The following is a 20,921-nucleotide window of genomic DNA, read 5'->3' as shown; positions in this document are numbered from 1 at the left end:
TCCTGATCTCTTTCCTAGGGTTTATATCTCCAGAGTTGTCTCCCTTTGTGATTTCTTTATTGTTTCTACTTCCATTTTTAGATCTTGGATGGTTTTGTTCATTTCTTTTGCCTGTTTGATTGTGTTTTCCTGTAACTCTTTAAGGGATTTTTGTATTTCCTCTTAAAGGTTTCTGGTTGTTTACCTGTGTTCTCCTGTATTTCTTTAAGGAAATTATTTATGTCCTTCTTAAAGGACTTCTCATGATGATGTCCTCCTATCATCATCATGAGAAGTGATTTTAGATTCAAATCTTGCTTTTCTGGTGTGATGGTGTACCCAAGACTTGCTATGGTGGGAGAACTGGGTTCTGATGATTTCAAGTAACCTTTATTTCTGTTGCTTATGTTCTTCTTATGCTTGCCTCCCACCATCTAGTTATCTCTAGTGCTACCTTCCCTCACTATATCTGACTGGAGCCTATCCTTCCTGTGATCCTGGTTGTGTCAGAACTCCTCAACATTCTTTATTCTTAAAACATAAGGTGACATTCTGCTTTGTTTTAGCTCCCAGACTGTAAACAATGTTCTTTTTCAAGATCCATTTTGTTTCATGCATTTCGCATCTTTGTACATCTTTGGTGTAAATTTTTTCCTTAGAAGATGTTCCCCATACAGGACTAAGTCTTTGAGTGTGGCCCAGGAGAATGCTGGGAGGAATTCAAAGCTCTTCACTGCTGAGGACAACACCTCTGCCCACCCTGTTCTCCAGATTCCCTGCTATTTTCCTATCTCCCCACACCATCTTTTTTTTTTTTAGGTTCCTCTCTCAAAGGACATCTTCGCTTTCTCTTGTCCTTTGTATAGTGCCCCCCACCCAACAAAACTTGCTGTCCACACTGCTCTGAGTGGAGCCTCTTACTCTGAGTAAGGTTTCACCCCCAACCTGTCCGCCCACCCTCAGTTCCCCATCCCTCCTGTGCCTCCCTCATCCTCTTCCCCTCCTCCAGCCTTCTCTGCTCCTGCTCCATGTCCTCCTTCTCCAGGATGTGAACCACTTGAGGGAAGAGCAGGGGTGCTTGCGTTTATGGTGTGCTTTCTGTTTTCCTTCTCTCCTTTTCTCCTGATTTGTCCCCTCTGCTGTGTGTTCAGATTTTCCTTGTATTATGTTTCTCTGCTGTCACTGTGTATTTTTACTGCCAGATTTCTTAGAGAATCCTGTTCTCTTTGGCTCAATTTCTTCACTTCTTGCTCCCTTTCACCTGGACACACAACTCCATGCCTAGTAAATGGCCCTTTACTTAGGAAGATGTGGATATGAGTATTTTTATTTATTTATTTCATTACATAGGAATGTATTTTTTGTTTTCTTTTAATATTAATCCACATTTAGTTCACTAATAAGAGGAATCTATGAGACAGAAGAACTCCAGGTCAGCCATCCAAGTTGGAGCCAATGTCATCGTATTTTCCCAGACTTGGTTAAGAAAGGTCTCTGTTTCAAGTCAAGGTTGCCATTTTTAAATGAGCAGTCCCTAGTTGGAAAATTTAGAGCTCTCTCATGCTGCTTCTTATGCTCGCCACTTAGGAAGGTCAGGGAGTTTTTGGCCTCCTATGTGGAGGAATATCGCTTGTATATCCCCTATGCTTTATGATTACCGAATCAAACAATATGTGTATATTTGTTTAAGGAATTGTGACATTTTGATATTAAGCTGCAACATGCATTGAAGCAAATCGCTGGCTTCCCTAAGTGCTCAGCTTCACCTTAATCATTCAGAAGTATTCTCAGACTCTGAGCCTGACCTTATGCTGTTTTCATTGTCCGAAGGGAAAATCGAGCCTTCCGAAATTGTCCAGTCTCTCCAGATGCTGGGTTTACATATTTCTGAAAAGCAAGCAGAGCTGATTCTTCAAAGGTAAGCCCTTCATCAAACGGACAAACTACTTTTGAATTTTACTGTACTATCTTGTTTTCAATGGTGGTTTCTAAGTGTCTCTTTAAAATGCCTCCCTCTGTTTCAGCACACCTCATTGCTCCTGCCTACTATGGTTCCTTCCTTCCTTTATTACCTTCTGGGTCTACATGGACACAAGCTATCCACAGTGCAGGGATGGGAGAGGGATGCTCAAGCTGGGCCAGCTCTTTGTCAAGAGTCCTTAGGGGCACTAGGACAGCAGTACATCATGTCTAGAGATAGGGGCTCAGTGTTACTTCAAACATTTACTTTATCTATTTTGTGTAATGGGTGTTTTGTGTGCATCTATGTCCCTGCTTCATCTCCATGCTTGGTGTCTGTGAAACAGAAGGGGTGTTAGGTCCCCTGGAACTGGAGTTACAGATGGCTGTGAACCACCATATACGTGCTGCGACCCGAACTCAGGTCCCCTGCAAGAGTACTTGGTGTTTTTAGTCTCTGATTTTTCTCTCCAGCCCCTGGCTGTTACTTTTTAAATCAACTTATTTTCTCCCTTGTTTTAAATCAAGTACTAGCACCTGTTAACTCTCTAAGGTAACGAGGTTCACTATGACAATTTTCTGGAATGTTCCACAGTCACATTCACCTCTCCATCAAACTCTCATCTTGCTTCCCATCTGAGGGCCTCCTTCACTCAAAAAGTTCCCCTTCTAGTTTCATCTTTAAAAATGATCTTGATCCTGCATAAGAGAAAACATGTAATATTTGTTTTTCTTATTATGATTATCTCCAGTTCCATCCATTTCCCTGCAAATGACATAATTTCTTTCTTCTTTATAGAGGTCAATTCTCTGATGTGTTTGTGTATGTGTGTGTGTGTGTGTGTGTGTGTGTTTGTGTGTGTGTCTATTTTCTCCTTCATCTGTTGATAAACATCTAGGCTGCTTCCATGTCTTGACTATTGTGAGCCGTGCAGCCATGAACACAGATGAGAAGTGCCTGTGAGGTGTGCTTTAGGGTCCTTGGGTACTTTCCCAGAAGTGCAATGGTAGGATGCCATGCCAGCTCTAGGGTTAGTTTTCTGAGGACTCTCCATGGTGACTTCCATAGTGGCTGCATGATTACATTCTCATCAACAGGGTAAAGCTAGGTCAAAATGATTTTAATTTACATTTCTCTGATGGTTGAGGATTGTTGAACGTTTTCCATGTATTTTCTGCCCTTTTATGAATCTTTTCTTGAGAACTATCTAACTCATTTGGCCATTAGATTATTTGTGGGTTTTCTGGTGTTTGATTACATTTTTTCTCATTTATTCATTTTGATGAAGAGGCTGTCTGTTGAGGAGAATCAGGTGTTTGTGGCCGGGCACTTTGCTCTAATCTCTTGATCTAAGTGTCTGTTTGGTCTTGGTACTGTGCTACTGTTGTTGCTGTTGCTTTGTAGCATAATTTAGCATCAGGTTAGGGTGGCACCTCCAGTCTTATTCTTTTTAGCTCAGAATTGGTTTAGCTATTTAGGGTCTTCTGTGCTTTTATATGAATTTTAAAATTGTTTCTTTACGTTCTGTGAGGAATGCCATTAGAATTTTACTAGGGATTAAATTGAATGTGTAGATTGTTTCTAGTCACATGGTGATTTGAACAATAGTGATCCTGTCAGTCCACGAGCACGAAGCTCTTTCCATCTGTTAGTGCCTTCCCTTTCTCTTCAGTATTTTTTGCATGAAGTGTTTGTCGAGAAGACTTTTCACTTTCTTGGCTAGGTTTGTTTGCAGTATTTCTATCCCCAACCCCCCTGCCTCCCAGCTATTGGGAAAGGGGTTGTTCTCTTCTTACAATGTTTGTTATTGGTATATAGAAAAGCTGCTGGATTCTATCTGTCACTCTTCTCCTTCACTACTCTACAGAGTGTAACGAGATCCAAGTATTTTCTGGTAGAATCTTTAGGGTCTTTTAAATATGGGATCATATTATTATCTGGAAAAAAGGGTAATTTAACTTGTTCCCTTCTTATTTGTATGTCTTTGATTCCTTGCCTTACTACTCTTGCTAAAGCTTCAGACACTATACTAACTAGTGGAAACACTGAACACCTTAGCCCTTTCTTGATCTTAGAGGTAATTCTTTCATTTTACCCCATTCAATTAAAGTCATCTGTAGGTTTGTCACAGGTAGCTTTTTATTATGTTGAGCGATGATCCTTCTGCTCCTAGCTTTTCAGGACTTTTATCCTAGAGAGGTGTAAAATTTTGTCAAATGTTTTTCTTGCATCTATTGAGACAATCATATGACTTCTGTCCTTGACTCTACTATGTGCTATATTTACGTTATTGGCTTGTATATGTTGAGCCATTTAAATATTTTATGCGTATGAATGTTGGGCTGGTGTGTGTGTGTGTGTGTGTGTGTGTGTGTGTGTGTGTGTACCATGTGCATGCAGTACCCATAGAGGTGAGAACAGGGCGTCATATCCTTTGGAACTGCAGTTACAGACAGTCAAAGCTACCGTGTAGTATCGGACTGTGTGTTTGGCTTGCAGCTGGGCTGCTTGAGCGCCTGCCTGCAAACACAGTTTGTGAGAACACAGTCTGCGAGAGGGGTTTCAGCCCGTGTTTTACCCGATGAGAAAGAGAAGGATCTGGGATGAATGCCGTGGCTCCCCAGGTCCGGTACCTAGATGCTGTTGGGCACCTCAGGGAGTTGGGAACGGGGTCAGGGGTGTGCCAGGCAGGAAGGGGATAGCTGAGCCCAGGACCAGGGTAGAATCGGGTTTGGTTCTGACTGAGTGCAGAAAGTACGGAGGGACTGGGGCCGGAAGAGAGAAGGACTTCTCCGGGAAATATAGACGAGGCTCCTTATGACCTCCCCCACCCCATCCTTGATGAAGAAGAGGGTCTTTGCTTGCCCAAATTGCTCTATTTGATGGTGGATGTGAAGCCATACACTTTACTCAGGGTGAACCAGGGATTAAGCATCTTTTGTGGGAAGGAATGCCCAGGAAGGGAAACTCGCTGGCTAAGCACTTGGTGCCTCATTAGCATGGAGAACTCCAGGTTTATTTGCTACAGTGACTGGTTGTCATAGTCCTCTCAGTGGGATGCTGTGGTTCCGTGTGTTCCTCATCAGCTAGGTTGGCAGGGAGCTGGCCTCACGCCTACTGTTCTCAATTCTGATACATGCCAGGGTTTAGGCTGGCTCAGTCTTACCAGTTCTTCTGTCTGGTGGCATGGTCCACTTGCCCCACAATGTAGGTGGCGTATTGAACCCAGATCCTCTGGAAGAGTAGCTAGTGCTCTGACTCCAGTCCCTGTTTCTTACATCCTTGGAATGAAACTGACCTGATCACGGTGCATAATCTTTTCAATGTGTAATTGTCTTAGGTTTACGTGTAAATATTCTATTGAGAATTTTTGTGTCATAATGAAACAAAGAGTTAGTTCTTTGAAAAAGCAAAGATTGACAAACCCTTAGATTGATAGAGAATGGGTTCCCCCCTGTCTTGTTTAAGGCCAGAATCGTTTTCTTTTATTTCCTTTAACAGCATTAGGAATAAAGCAAATTCTAGTTCTGAGCTCTACAAAGGATCCAAGTGCATTACCAGCCAGGTTGTGTGCCGCATAACAAAACACCTAGGTGGACACATGCTTCCCCATGACATGGCTTAGAGCAGAAACTCGGGCAGATTTTTGACTGGAAAACAGTAAAGTTGTGGGAGGTTTCTCAGGTGGCATTTGCCTATTAGAGCATGCTCATGAAAGAGAAGTTGGGGTGAGATGCTAAATCATTGCACAAGAAACAGAAAAAACTGATGAAATCAAAGCTGCTAATATTGCAACCCAGAATGCATTTTAAACACAAGCAGCAAGCAGGGTTCTCAGCAGATGCAGAGCGTTTTGACACCTTTGCTTTGGGACAAGTAAAGGCTGAACTATAATTCTATACATAAGCACATCAAAGCAGAAAACAGCAGGGAAAACACAATAATAAGTCTCTGAAAATTGCATTTTTGTATGCCACCTGCGTGTGTCACTGTCATATAAATTATCGAGCAAACTATGAGGAAACACCAAAAGAGTTTTCCCCAGACGCTTTAACTCAATACCTAACCAAGCTCCTTGAGCATGTTTAGTATGACTTGTCATTGTCTATAGGAAAATCTCATAGAATGGGCTTTCTGTCATGAAGCTTATTAAAACAGCGACAACAACAACAACGCCCCAGAGTTTGTTACCACTTATACCTGTAAGATGACAGCATGATATGCTTAGAATTGAAAATGCAGATTTCTCAAAACTCAAAACATCAGTCATTTAGAATTAAATTCTTTAGATTCACTGCTAATTTTCTATCTCTATCTATCTATCTATCTATCTATCTATCTATCTATCTATCTATCTTTTTTTTTTTTTGAGACAGGGTTTCTCTGTAACCCTGGCTGTACTGGAACTCACTCTGTAGACCAGGCTAGTCTTAAACTCAGAGATCCACTTGCCTCTGCCTCCCAAGTGCTGGGATTAAAGATAGGTGCCACCATGCTCAGTATGCTAATTTTCTTTCATTGCTAAAAATTGGAGTAGAAAATTGATAGTGTATTTTGAATCTATTTCAAAATTATACCCAAATGTTGCAAGCATAGGGTGTTAAGCAATAATCCTGCACTGATGACGAGGGGAAAAGGACCCTGAGCCCATTCATTTGCACCTCTCAACATTTCGTTGTCCAATTTCTGTGTCCTTCAGCCTAGTGACTTTGAGTTTGACAGAACGCTAAAGGCAATCTGCAGTGGGCTCTCTCTGAAGTATTTGGATCTACTTTTCTCCAAATAGTGAAAATGACTGGAAAAGACCATAATCCATAGATTCTATTTCCAGCAATGTATAATTGCAAGTAGTATATTTTTCTTGAAGATGGAATCCAGGGCCTACATGCCCGCTAACCAAATGCCCTGTCACTGAACCTCTTAAACCTGCCAAGGGTTTTTTTTTTTTTTTTTTTTTTTGAGTTCAGTACGAGTGTTAAGTTGGAAAGCAGAAGTTCATTCTGTAACGTAGGCAATAATGTTGGCTCTGCGAGTTTATCATTCATTTATCTTGTTCTTTAATCATCTGTTTAAACTTTCAGCATCGACTCTGATGGGACGATGACCGTGGACTGGAATGAATGGAGGGATTACTTTTTATTTAACCCTGTGACAGACATTGAGGAAATTATTCGTTTCTGGAAACACTCTACTGTAAGTCTGCTTTGTAGATCTGTAGCTCTAAGCCACAGGCATAGTGCTGATGCAGGAAACACACCTCAAGGGAGACAAACAGAATTTATTCTGTTTTGAAATGAGGGACCCTAGCCTGGTAACATAGATTCAGGTTGCCCTAAATTCAATGTCCCAACATGGAAATAGTTCCATGAGGTTTTGTTTTGTTTTGTTTTGTTTTGTTTTAAATAGTAACAGGGCAAGCAAAATCATAACTCAGGACACTTTTCAAATACATTGGTAGAAACATCAGATAGATGGCTTACAGCAAAGTAGGGAAATTTCTACTATGGACCTCAGATGCTGTGTGATGATGCTCTTAGCCCTTGTGTTGGTGGAATCTAGGGGTCATTCATTTCTCCCAAAGGGTTTATGTAATAGCCACAAGGATGTTAGGCTACACACAGAGGTGGGCAGTAAATACATATTAAGGGGAATGGAGACAGTTAAGATAGGTTGGCTCTAGACTTGCAGCATTGCAAGCTTTCCACATCACTGAAGTTCTGATCAGGCTGTTAGTCTTCACAGTCGCTTATCCTTAATGGAACTCTGGTTCACAGTAGTTACCACCCAAGAGCATCAAAACACCCTGGGCAGGGTGGCCAAGTCTCAAGAGAGTACCAGGATCTATTTGATTTCTACAGTTCTGTTTATTCTGTTAGGCACAGATTTATAGAATATCTTTAAAGCTCCCCCCCCCACGGTAGTATAAATACAGCTTTTCTCAAAACTTGGAGGAAGTCCTATCTTGATGAACAAGCTGTCTGGCTCTCATTAGCATGTGCTGCTTCTGCTATGGGGGAGTCTGGTAGTCAGATGACACACATTACTAAAATCATTCCTGTGCTTCCAGATAGCTAAAGATGTTATGGCCTCGGGTCCCTGAACCTTTGCTTATTTAGGCTGCCTTGATTTATTGCTGTCATAAGGTATTGCATTACTCACTGAATGCGAGGGAATAACTTTGACTCATATGGTTGGCATTTCCTGCCAGTTTATACTTCACAAAATTTTTATTGTGATTCTTTCATTAGCATTCTGGCAAAATATAAATTAAGCATAAATAAGTATAAATTAAGTATAAATTAAGTATAAATTAAGTTTGTCACACAGTTTGTTTCTTGAAGCCCCTGGGGACCTTTTGCAGGCTCTCCCACCCCTCAACCTGTGGATTTGTCTTCTATACTTGGAGAGAAGTATCTTTGACTCCCACTCAATACGCTGAGGGTTCACACTGTCACTAGTAACAATGTCTAAGTTTACACAGAACATCATAAAATCAATTATGACTATACATTTTATACTGTGAACTTTGTATTATATCTTTGGGGATAGTCAACATTTGATGTTATAATCATAAATTCATTTTATTGGGAACAAATGGAAGAAGAGAGAGTTACTACCAGCTTGGTTTATTACCTTTCATTCTTGCCCATAAAGTTTATGCCAAGGTCATTTTATGTGTGTGGTGCTAGGGTCTGGAACATGTTAGGAAAGTGCTCTATGACCTAGTTATACCCACCACAGCATTTAAATAATTAAGTTGCAAAAACAATTATTATAATGATAAAACTGTTCTCAAACTATGTAGAAGATGAGTATAGGGCTACTGACGTACATGCTTTAACTTTTAAATTTACATATTTACATTTATATATATAACTCATGGCACAGAGTGCAGTGGGGCATAATTGCTATGACAGTGTCTGAGGTACTGGCTAAGTAGTTTGTCAAAGTTGTCACAAACCGTGTGGGTTTCTAGCATTGTGAAAGGACTGGCCAGGATTCACTAAATGCGGTAAACTTCACCCTTTCAATAAGTCACCCAACTTGGCAAAAGGAGAAAGCCGTGACCGTGGTCCAGGGGCTTTGCACCTGACGGTTCCCAGTCTTATGCGATGATGATTCTGTGTTGTGTTCAGTGTGATCCGACTCTTGCTGATGTGGGCTCAGCGTGGCTCGTTGTCAATCCCAAGGAAGAAACTCGCTCCTAACAGTAACAGCTCCAACACAAAAAGAAAGTTCTAGGCTTATCTGTTTAAGACTGAAGAACTGTGGGATCTCTTTCCATTCCACCAGGGAATTGACATAGGGGATAGTTTAACTATTCCGGATGAATTCACAGAAGATGAGAAAAAATCAGGACAGTGGTGGAGGCAGCTCCTGGCAGGAGGTGTGGCGGGAGCTGTCTCTAGAACGAGCACTGCTCCTTTGGATCGCCTCAAGGTCATGATGCAGGTGAGCAGCGCGCCTTATGTCCCCTTTATATCTTAGAAAATGTTATTCTACCATTACCCCTCAGATTAGGCTAATGTATTTGGTGCTGTCCCACTAAACCGTAAGTCATTAGTACTTGTATGTAATGAAATATTAGTCTTTGGTATTCCATGACTTAAATGTTTAATTAAAAGCCCTTCACTGCTATTATAGGGTTCTCATTAAATTACTTATGTTTTCTTTCATCTTATGACTTGAGAAAGCAGAGGATTTCTCAAGTCTAGAGTCTTGGTGACAAGATTGTAATTTCAAAAGTGATTCTAGATCTAAGGTTAGCAGAAAGGACCTGGGTTTCTAGACAGACTTGGCTACTTACAGTCATTAGGCTGGCCACGAAGAGAGAAGAGAAAGGAAAGGTTATCCATTTGTGCAGGGACAGGGACCCATTTAATATTCACAGCAGCCTGAAAAGCAGGTGGTTCGGCTTCATTTTGCATATGAGGAAACTGAGGGTGTAAAATTAACATTTCCTTGATGAAAAAGAGGAGATGAAGCACGATAGAGCTTAACAGCCAGTGCCTTGGTTCCTAAACTGCATGTGCCCTCTAAGATCTCATGTTTCCTCCATTCCACAATGGGCAGAGTGTCTAACAAGGATGGCTCCGAAGTTTAGCTTATATAAGCACTGGCATATGTCCTAGAAGAACATAGTGGCTGCCTAAGGAAGTTTTTATTTTATGTGTATGGGCATTCTGCTCAGATGTGTGTATTCTGCCCAGATGTGCTTATGTGCACCCTATGCATGCAATGCCCATGGAGCCTCTGACACTGGAGTTACAGATGCCGTGTGTGTATGTGTGTGTGTGTGTGTGTGTGTGTGTGTGTGGTGGGAACCAAACCTGCGTCCCCAGGGCCGTCCTACAGTTCCTTAAAATGTTTTTAAAGCTGTACTTATCATAGCTACAGGCAACACTTCTTTTTATTTTTAAATTGTTTGAACAAAATATTTCTGACAGTACTTTAAGCTACCATTCGTTCATCATGTATCCAATTCAAAAATGTGTTTACAGATCTAGCTCTTTATAGAGAATGGGAGAGGTTTGATAGAGGCTGTTTTCTTTAGTAACCTGACATAGAGAAAGCATGCATTTTCCCTTGTCATATGTTATCATGAAGTTTATTATTTAAAACAAAATGGATCTGTTAGGATTGTAATTTCCACACACCTGCAGGCCTTTCCAAAGTTTCCTTTCAGGTTTAATACTTCACTAGATGGCCTTATAAAAACACAGACTCATGGTCTTGGTTGATTACCAGGAAGAAATAAAGATTCAAATCAGCCAAGGATAGGAAGCACAGGAGCGGAATCCAGGGAAGTTCCAAGAGCAGGCTGCTTTTGTCTATGCCCTGTGCAGCCCTAACGCCTTCCTTTCCTGGTGTTGACATGTGGCAGCGCGGTAGTATCCCATGGCTCTTTGCTTTTACCTTTAGGTTCATGGTTCCAAATCAATGAATATATTTGGAGGCTTCCGGCAGATGGTAAAGGAAGGAGGAATCCGTTCCCTTTGGAGAGGAAATGGCACCAATGTCATTAAAATAGCTCCCGAGACAGCTGTGAAGTTCTGGGCTTATGAACAGGTAATTGTTATCATCCGTGGAAATGACTAACAAAAGGAGCTAGCTGACTAACTCAGTAAATGCAGTGCCTTCATGCCTAATACCTCACAAGGAAATTCCTTATGGGAGCCTAGAATTAGATAAACTCTGCGACTCCACACAGCTGAATTCTCTGATTTTGGATGCCCTAATACCATTTATAGAGGGAGGCAGTCAGCGTAAGCCTGACTTTTCTGCTAGGACTGAAGGTAGAGGGTACATCTCAAGGCATCTCATCCCACCGTAAACGAACTGATTCCTAGGATCTGCTTTGTGGTTTGCCACCACAAAATACCACCGAAGGTGTGGTTTAAACAATTGAAATTTCTATCTCACAGCTCTCAAGCTTAAGAAGAGTCAGATCAAGGGTCCAGGCAGGGGAGACCCTCTTCCTGGCTTCTTGCTCTACAGTCATACGGCCTGGATGCATAGCTTGGCAGAGTGTAAGCAGGGCGTACGTACCTTCCGATAAGGATGCTAGCTCTATCCTGAGGCCTCAGAATCTCTTCTAAGCATAATTGTTTCCAAAGACTGCATCTCCTAATATCATAGCAATGGTGGTTAGGATTTAACGTAAGAATTTGGGAGGGGCACAATTACCTTATAGTAGATATTAATATGCACTTTCAACTTCCTCCCTCCCTCCCTCCCTCCCTCCCTCCCTCCCTCCCTCCCTTCCTCCCTTCCTTCCTTCCTTCCTTCCTTCCTTCCTTCCTTCCTTCCTTTTTACAGTACAAGAAGTTGCTTACCGAGGAGGGACAAAAGTTAGGGACCTTTGAGAGGTTTATCTCTGGTTCCATGGCTGGAGCAACTGCTCAGACGTTTATTTACCCCATGGAGGTAAGTGCCATCTTGGGCTGACTGCTTGGTGGCATCGGAACTGGCTAGCTGAACTTGTGGACTAAGTTAACCCACACTGCATAGTTTAAACAAGCCTTTACCATCTCACAGTTTGGCAACTGGGAGTCTAGGTTTCTCTGGCTCCAGTTTTTTTTTTTTTTTTTTTTTTTTTAACCACCTCTTGTCAGGGTGTCGGCCAAGGCTGCGGTCCTCTAGAGGCTAACGCCTGGGGTGGGTCTGCTTTAAGGCTCACTCGTGTGGCTGCTGCCAGGCCCCACTGGCTGTTGGCTGGAAATCTCGTTCTCCCACGAACGCCTTCCTAGATGCTCTGTGTATGAGCACAGCATGGTTGCTTGTTTCCTTTATAGTCAGCGCCATGAGTGAGAAGAGAGAAAGACTGTGAGGGATGAAAACTGCTGTCCGCTGTCACTTTCACTGTACCCTGCTGGATACACAGTGGGGAGAGGGCTGTGCAAAGCAGGGCATCCATCCCCAGAGACAGGACCCTCAGGGGACATGTCAGAGGCTGGCCGTCACAGTGCTGATGCAGAATATTCCTCTCATTGCTCTCCAGGGAGCTTTTGTCCCCTAACCCCAGTAATGGAAGGACAGCAATACCATCTAGACGTCATTCCAGTAAATCATGGGCTGGCTATGGGTCAAGGGCCACCTGAGGACTGCTGTGTATAGATAGGCTCCGCTGCTGTTACTCCTGAAGAAGTAAGAGAGAAAGCAAAGGAAAAGCAAAGGACATGTGACAGACATCACATTTGAGGCTCGCCAAGACTGAAACAGTTACTACTTGGCCTTTGCAAAAAGTGTTGGCCAACTCTGGCTTTAGAGCAAAATTAACACTGTAGATGGGGATAATTTTAAGGATACAACTAGGATTTTCCAATAACTGATTAAGACCTAAAGCAAAATATAACCTTAACTTGACTCTTTTTGCCATACTCATGCCAATAGATGTGTGTTCGTGCATGTGTGCATATGTGTGTGCATGTGTGCATGTGTGTGTATGTGTTCATGTGTGTATATGTGTGTGTATGTATGTATGTATATTTGTGCATGTACATGTTTGTGTGGATGCATATGCATGTGCGTACGCCTGTAAGGGCCAAAGGCCAACCCAGATGTCATTCATCATGAGACACGGTTACCTTGCTTTTGAGACTGGGTCTCTCACTGGCCTAAGCTCAATGTACAGTGTTGGTTGATTGGCTGGGAGATGCGCCTGTCTTACCTCCCCAGGGATCTCATCCATCCCCAGGCCTGGCTGCTTATGTGGGTTTTTCGAGTCAAACCCAAGTCCTCATGTTGGTGCTATACGTGCTCTGTAGACTGAGCTACCCCTGAGTCTCTAGAGATGATGCCACACACCCTTCATTTCAACTAAAACTTTCCACCTCTCCACCTTCCGTCCTATGCTTCAGGCTGAAGTCATTGGAGTCCCCAAAGCCAGCATTCACCTTCCTTGCCAGCTAATTTTATTAGGACAAAAAAATGATTATCTGGTCCACATTTATTTTTTGTTTCTTGGCAAAGCTCTCCTTCAGACTCTATGAAATAATTGGCCCTCCTTGGCTCGAATGTTAGCCTCTCAGTGGAAGTAACACCCGAATCTATCAGCAGACTGCACATTCTCTTGAGAGATAGAATCTGCTAGTGCTTTATAAAATCAATATTTTTGAATTGTTCGATGTAAAATGAGAATGATATTGTGCTGCATTCTTTGGGATCTAGGTTTTGAAAACCCGGCTAGCTGTAGCCAAGACTGGACAATACTCCGGAATATACGGTTGTGCCAAGAAGATTTTGAAACACGAAGGCTTTGGGGCTTTTTACAAAGGCTACATTCCCAATTTACTAGGCATCATTCCTTACGCAGGCATTGATCTTGCTGTGTACGAGGTGAGTGAGGGGTCAGCCACGCTTCAGTGTACAGGGTAGGTGGCTAGCTGGTTGCCATGGTCTCTGACCGTGCCAAGGCCAGGAGAGTGGAGGAAAATGGTTGGGGGCTGGGCTGTCTGTGGGCAGGTGTGTCCTCTGATCCTTCCAGCACCCTGCTCTGTGTCCTCATTTTTATAAAATAATAACTTCATTTTATTTTGAACAGCTTTATTGAGATACAATCCCCATGGCAGGAGTTTCATCCACTAAAAACACACAATTTAAAGACTTTTGTTAACTTTTGAGATTATGAGAAAACAGAACTGAAAACTCCCTTTTAACCTATGAAATTCAGTAACATTAAATATAGTTGCTCTAGTGTGCAGCCTTCACTATTGTAAGTTCCCAAAGCACTTCTTCAGCAACCGAAACTATTATGCAATAACTGTCTACCTCACCTTCCCCTTAACCTCAGAACCTCTAATTTATCCCCAGTCTCTATGAATTTATGTATCTTAGGTGTTTCATCAGTGGAGTTGGACATATTATGTGTGTCTGACTTACCTCGCTTTCAAGGTTCATTCATGCCTCATACTCTATCCTTCTTCCTGGTTCAATAATAAATCCATCCTATAAGAAATCATGTGCCATAGAATAATGTTTGGGCCATGAGAGGCCACTTATATATGATGGGGTTGCTGCAGATTATAATGGAGCTGAAAAATATGTGTTACTTGGTGATGTTTTGGGTGTTTAACCATCAGTAGCTCAAGGCATGGCCCCGTGACTGGGATGGTGTTGGTGTAAAGACACCGACTCTGAAGCCTGTTGATGTTCTGCAACAGTGGTCAATGATTGCGGCTGATTCTTTATCCTCCGTAGTGAACCTTTCATATGAAATTTATTTTAAAAAGTAGGAACAGAGGAGGCATTCCCAAACGCCTCCTACTAAGCCAGCATCCCTCCAAGATAAAAATCTCGATATTTTAACAATTTGTGTCGAGTCAACTACAATTATATACAAGGCCCCACTCCTTCACACCTCTGGGTACCCCTGTCCTGTTTTGATGACAAGCAGTGTGTCTTTTTACAGTGTGTCCTCTAACATGGGTTTACAATGAGTTCTCGTCCTTTTATTTTTGAAAACTATACTAGATTTCAAAGTTATTTACATACACGCATTACAATAATCATAAGGCTGTCATTTTCTATTTATTCACTCTCACGTGGACTTTCTGTGTTTTCTGCTGCTGTCGCCATTTTGTTTGAGACTAAAGGTTGCCTTTTTGTCATCTCTCACAGGTCTAGTGGTGGCACTTTCTTTCAGCTTTTATTTGTCTGTAGAGCTCTTAATTTCTTCGTTGTATTCAAAAGACAGTTTTGTCTATATACTGTTTGCGAGGGTTCCTTTGTTATTTAAATTTAGCACTTTGAATATAAAACCCTGACAACTCCCAACCCACAAGGCTTCTGTCTGAGAAATGTAACACTATCAAACAAACAAATAAAAAAAAATAGTTAAGTTAAAGTAATGGTTATATTTTTAAATTATTGTTTTGATTAGATGCCACAACCGAGGCAACTTATAAGAAAGTGTTTATTTGGGGCTTACGTTTTCAGAGTGTGAGTTCATGACCATCATGGCAGGGAGCATGGCAGCAGCCAGGCAGGCAGGCATGGTGCTGGAGCAGTAGCTGAGAGCTCACGATCTTATCTACAAGTAAGAGTCAGAGAGAGCTAACTAGGAATGGGTGGTAAGAGTCAGAGAGAGCTAACTAGGAATGGGTGGGTTTGTAAGCCTCAAAGCCCACCTACAGTGACATTCTTCCTCCCAGACTATTCCACTGACTGGGGGCCAAGTCTTCAAACCTGTGAGCCTAGGGGGGCCATTCTCATTCAACCTACTACAAATATATAATGTCTTAGCATATATTTTTTGTGCTCAAAGTAATTTACTTTTAAAGAATTGACTGACTACATGAAACAGCCCTGGAGATGTTCACATTAATGCAGTGGCTGAATGAGCCATTTTGATGGATTTCTTCTTTGTTTCTGGCACAGCTTTTGAAGTCTTATTGGCTGGATAACTTTGCCAAAGACTCGGTCAACCCTGGTGTGATGGTGCTGCTGAGCTGTGGAGCTCTATCCAGTACCTGTGGGCAGCTGGCCAGCTACCCCCTGGCTTTGGTGAGGACTCGCATGCAGGCTCAAGGTGAGTTTGGGTTCCAGGATGGCCATGGTGACACTTCATGGATCTCTCTGTCTCTCTCTGTCTCTTTCTGTCTCTGTCTGTCTGTCTCTCCCTGTCTCTCTCTCTCTCTCTGTATGTTATTGTTACTCCTTTTACAGAAATAACCCTTGTTTTAAGTGTGCTCAGGTCTTAACACTCCCCCCTCCCCTATTCAGCTCCCCCTAACCCGCTCCCCTCTCCAGTGTTGACTTCCATGAATAGAGATTAGCTGCAGTATGTATAAAGAATTTGGCATTTGCTAAACTCTTGAAGTGAGTGGTGGCCTGACTGCTTGTCAGTGCTGTTCAGACCCCAGGCTTGGCACTGAGTCCTCCCCTCTGTGACATTCTCTCTGCTGGCTCCCAGGCTGGAATACCCCTACCCTCCTGCCACTTCCTGACTGACTGCTGTCTTCCTGCTGTTTCTGGCTGCCCACCCTGTGGAAACATGAACTCTTTGTCTTTCTTTTCTGCTCTTTTTTTTCCCTGGTCATATTCATCTACTGTAACTTCTCTTATGAAAACACACTGGACACCTGGGCCCCACCCTATCCTTCTTCCCAATGCAGCCATCCCTCTTTCAACCAGTCAGTCACTCAGAGACACTCTTTTCAAGACATACTATGGAATGGATGCTAGGGTTAGAAAATGAAGCAAGTCAGGTATGAGTCGGTCACTGTGGAGTGGAAAAGCCATGGGTGCGACCAGAACATGGCCCTTTAAAACTCCTCATGGCACCAGTTCTAGCCTAATCCCAGTGGAAGCCTCGGGCTGCAGTGCAGGAGCTAGCTGGACACAGGCCTGCAGTGGTGTATTTGAGGATCTGAGAGGCAATCATGACTGCAGAGAGGATTGCAAACTAGCAAACTAAATGTGTGTAGTCTCTCAGTTAGCCGGAGTGACCACTTTTGGAGCTTGATGCTAATATCATCCATATTTGGCAAATGACTAACAGGCAAGAACAGTTAAGGAATGTCCACAAGTTTATGAATTTGAGCTAGAGTCAAGCTGGAGTTCAGACCCACTCAGGGATTTAAACAGATGCCCAGTGAGTTTCCCCCTCCTATGAGCTCCAGTCCTGGCCTAGCATAGCTGCCAAGATCTGCCAGTTTTCATCAAGGCCCAAATATTTTGTGTCTCTAAAACCATTTTTTTTCAGAATAAATCCCATAGTTCTCCGAGGGGGTTTTGAAGTCTTTATCCATCATATCATGCTTCAGTTTTAGCTCCACCTCTGTTTCCTGACCCCCACTATACTGCTGTGTGACGTTTCCAGACATCTGTCTGTTCACCCAGATATGGTCTTGCGCGCGTCCAACTCGACCAGCAAGAATGACACTGCAACAGGATCCTTCTGCACACGTTTATTGGGAGAGCTTGATTGTAGAGGCGAAAAAGCCCTGAGCCCAGCCCTGGTGCTGCTTTATATAGGCCTAGGAGAGGCGTGTCTCACACCCGGATTGTGTTGTGCTTGGTTGATGCTTACCACCTCATTTGCATTCCTACATCTGATTGGTTACTTTCTCTCTCATCTGATTGGTTAACTTCTCTCTCTTCTGATTGGTCAATTTCTCTCTCGTCTGATTGGTCAATTTCTCTCTCTTCTGATTGGTCAATTTTGGTCAATTCTCAAAACCTCATCTTGGCAAAAAACTTTCCTGCCTATGTATGCGTGGTGGCCAGCAAAAGCCTGTGCCACTCTGCAACGGCACATGTGGCTTCCCACAATATGGCAAGGACAGACCAAAGAAACAGGTCCACCCACGTCTATCGTAGTGCATCGGTGAGTTTGGTGGAGTTCCTATTGGAGCTTGGGTGATAGATAGCTCCTTACAGGAGCTTGAACAGCTCAAAGACAGCTGCATCGCCAGCAGCCCTCAGCCTGCAACCTGCACAAGCCACCAGCCACAGACGCTGAATTATTGGAGCTCCCTGCATAACCTGCAAGAGACTTGGGCTGGAGCTTCCTGCCCACAGTAGTTACAACTGCTCATGTAACCCCAGGGCTCGGGGAGTGGCCTTGTGAATCATCTAGTTTCAGAAGGTATCTGAGCTTGGCACAGTTTGTTGACTTAGTCTTAGGGGCCTCTCTATCCCATGGAAAATGCTTCAACTTGTAGGACGTAGGCAAATAACCCAACATGTGGGCATCTCCAGCTTCGTGATAACCTATGGGTAATAATCACATCCAGCAATCGCCATGTCCCATCCCTCATGCCTGCTGCCGCCTTTGTCTTTTGTTGTATCAACAGTTTCAGGGCTACCCCCTCCTCTCGCTGTCCCCTTCATTTTTCTTCTCCTCCGTTCTTCACTCTTTTCTTTCCCCCACATTGAGATAATTACAATACCCAGGGCTCTGGACTCTTTCTAAACATCTCCAAATCTCCCCTTTCCCTATTATCCAGAATTTAACCATCTTCGTCAGTGCTTGGGGGTGGTAGAGTGTTGGGATTCAGGAGATGTTCCTTATCTTACCAAGTTTCCAGTTCCTCATGGATGTATTTGTCCTGGAGGACTGGCACGGAGAGTAATTAACCTAGTATCTAGCACACGCCTCATTCCTAATGAGCTGCTGCGCCTGTCATTGTAACGCACTGGTGGGTGGCAAAGAGAGTTGCTTTTCGAACTGGTTTTTATCGATTCTTTGTGTTTAGACCCCATTGTGAATCCTCAACAGTCTGTTGTGACAATAATTCGACGTGCTTAAATTCGACGTGGATTAGCCTGGTTCTCCCCATTTTTGTTTATCTATTTTTGTTTGTCTCCTTATCTGTTTGCTAGCTACGGTAGAAGGAGCCCCGCAGCTGAGCATGGTTGGCCTTTTTCAGCGAATCGTCTCCAAAGAAGGAGTGTCAGGACTTTACAGAGGCATCACCCCAAACTTCATGAAAGTGCTCCCGGCCGTGGGCATCAGCTATGTGGTGTATGAAAATATGAAGCAGACCCTGGGAGTAGCTCAGAAGTGACCAGTTCAAGCCTTTGCTTTTCTGTGGTGACCGAGACTGTCGGTGCTCTCCAGTGACTTCTGGGATTGCATCAAGTCTATCACAAAGGAAGCTGTTTGCCTCGCCAAAGGGAAGAGTGTAGCCGTGATCACTACAAGCCTTTGGGTTCAGTTTTATACCTTCAGTGATGTTCTGAATCATAGTTCCAGTAAGTGAAGAAACCACAAAATTGTACTGTATTTTTGCTGATAGAGGTCTCTGCCCTGCACCCTAAATCTGAAAATGTACTGGTTTGAGTTGAAATCATTTTGTGTGGTAGGATTATAAATCTGTTCTGATTGGTTCAAGCTCATGTCAATTTTTTTAACCCAAATTTTAAAAAAATCAAAAATGATCAGAAAGCCTCAGGACTTAAATTGTTTAATATATTTTAGATGTCTTTGTAGATGTAAAAGTTCCTGACAGAGACATTAGTAGAAAAATCACAATATTCAAAGTCTACTTTGCACAGTTTATCTCCTCATCTGTAAGCAGAATAGGAATGAATTATAGAAGCCACATTCAGTGGACAGGAGCCATGAGGTAATGTTTATTTCAGTGGGCATGCTTCTTTCTACTTGCCCTGCTGTTTGGCCCTAGTTTTAGACCTTGATTGACATTGTTGTTACATTATTGACAGGGCACAGGTCATTTGGAAGATCATATTTATTCAGTCATCACTTTGAAAAGCATCAATGAACAGAACTGTGACTTGTACCATTTCCCAGTGAGCATCTTGGTTTTGTTCATTCTTTTACTCATTTAATCAAATTCTCTTAATCAGGAAGGCTCCTTGGGACCTTCATAGTAATCTGAAACTGCCCTTCTCCTGACTTGAGTGTTGAGTTCATGTAAATAAACCCTTTCTTCCCTCTTACTGTTGAAGTCTTTGAACCTGTGCTCCTCAAATGGCACAAAGCTAAGGCACCAGCACGTTTCAATAGTAGTATATATTCATCTTACCTGTTTTAACGAAAGGCTCAATCTGCATAATATTCATCTACATATTCACTTGCCTCAAGATTTAGGAAGATGACAGAAAATTTGTAATATCAAGAGCATTTCATTTTTTTAAACTAAAGCTGATTTTGTAGTCTTTTATGATTTATTTTAAAACTTAGAAAATATTATTTTTTTTTTATAAGAAGATGTTGATAGTCTTAGCCTGGCAATATTGCCACATGCCTTTAGTTCTAGCACTCAGGAGGCAGAGGTGGGCATATCTCTGAGTTCTAGGCCAGCCTGGTCTACAGAGAGAGTTCCAGGGCAGCTAGGGGCACACAGAGAAACCCTGTCTCCAAAACAAAACAACCCCAACCAAACAAAAAAGATAGTTTTAATGTTTTAAGATTTAGTCCATATACTCATTTGGTTTCTGGTAATTTCTGTATAGTTGCTTTCTGAAAAGTCTAGTGAAAATCTTTGCCTTTAAACCTACCTACCTCTTTCATTTTTTGAACCAAAGAGAAAAATGGCCTGTGTTTATGAAACTTATTCTAAAACACAGCTTGGTTTGTACTACGGATGCCTGCATTGTCTTGGTATTTTTGTACTATATAAAGAAAGGAGGGGACTCTGCTTCATCTTCGGGGTTATTGTATTTTGGAGTAATACATAGAATGACAATATTAAGGTACATGATTCACACCTTTTTTTTTTTTTACATGTAACAATCATGGAAATGCATACTTCTGTTAATGTCTTTGGAATTTTAAGTTGATAAAAACTATGAAAATGGCCATACTTCATTATGAAATTGAATTATGTCCCAGTGAACATGTGTAAGGTATGACTGATTTATCTGTATATCTTGTATCTTTTTTTGGGAAAAAAACCCTCCTATTGAACACAGCTTATTCTGATATTGCTACATAGTCACTGCTCATTTGTATTAAATTTATTTGTCTGTTTTTAAAATGGCTTGTTTTCTAATTGTCCTAGCTCCTCTCTGT

General features: G+C 42.3%; 1 protein-coding gene across 1 annotated transcript in view; it reads left to right on the top strand.

Moving 5' to 3' along the window:
- Slc25a24 (solute carrier family 25 member 24) overlaps positions 1-20,634 on the top strand; it is a 38,102-nt gene extending 17,468 nt beyond the window's left edge. Inside the window, exons 3-10 of the mRNA XM_021157851.3 lie at positions 1,810-1,897; positions 7,021-7,132; positions 9,233-9,391; positions 10,862-11,008; positions 11,759-11,866; positions 13,610-13,777; positions 15,818-15,968; positions 18,767-20,634. Of these exons, the coding sequence (XP_021013510.1) occupies positions 1,810-1,897; positions 7,021-7,132; positions 9,233-9,391; positions 10,862-11,008; positions 11,759-11,866; positions 13,610-13,777; positions 15,818-15,968; positions 18,767-18,951 (1,118 nt within the window). The 3' untranslated portion in view covers positions 18,952-20,634. The remainder of the gene's footprint in view (positions 1-1,809; positions 1,898-7,020; positions 7,133-9,232; positions 9,392-10,861; positions 11,009-11,758; positions 11,867-13,609; positions 13,778-15,817; positions 15,969-18,766) is intronic.
- Positions 20,635-20,921: the final 287 nt, after the last annotated feature.

This window comes from Mus caroli, unplaced genomic scaffold, assembly GCF_978045245.1.
Source record: "Mus caroli unplaced genomic scaffold, Mus_caroli_1 scaffold_3, whole genome shotgun sequence".
Classification (NCBI taxonomy): Eukaryota; Metazoa; Chordata; class Mammalia; order Rodentia; family Muridae; genus Mus; species Mus caroli.
Note: the sequence above shows the minus strand (reverse complement) of the source record. Positions and strands in the feature narration are given on the sequence as shown.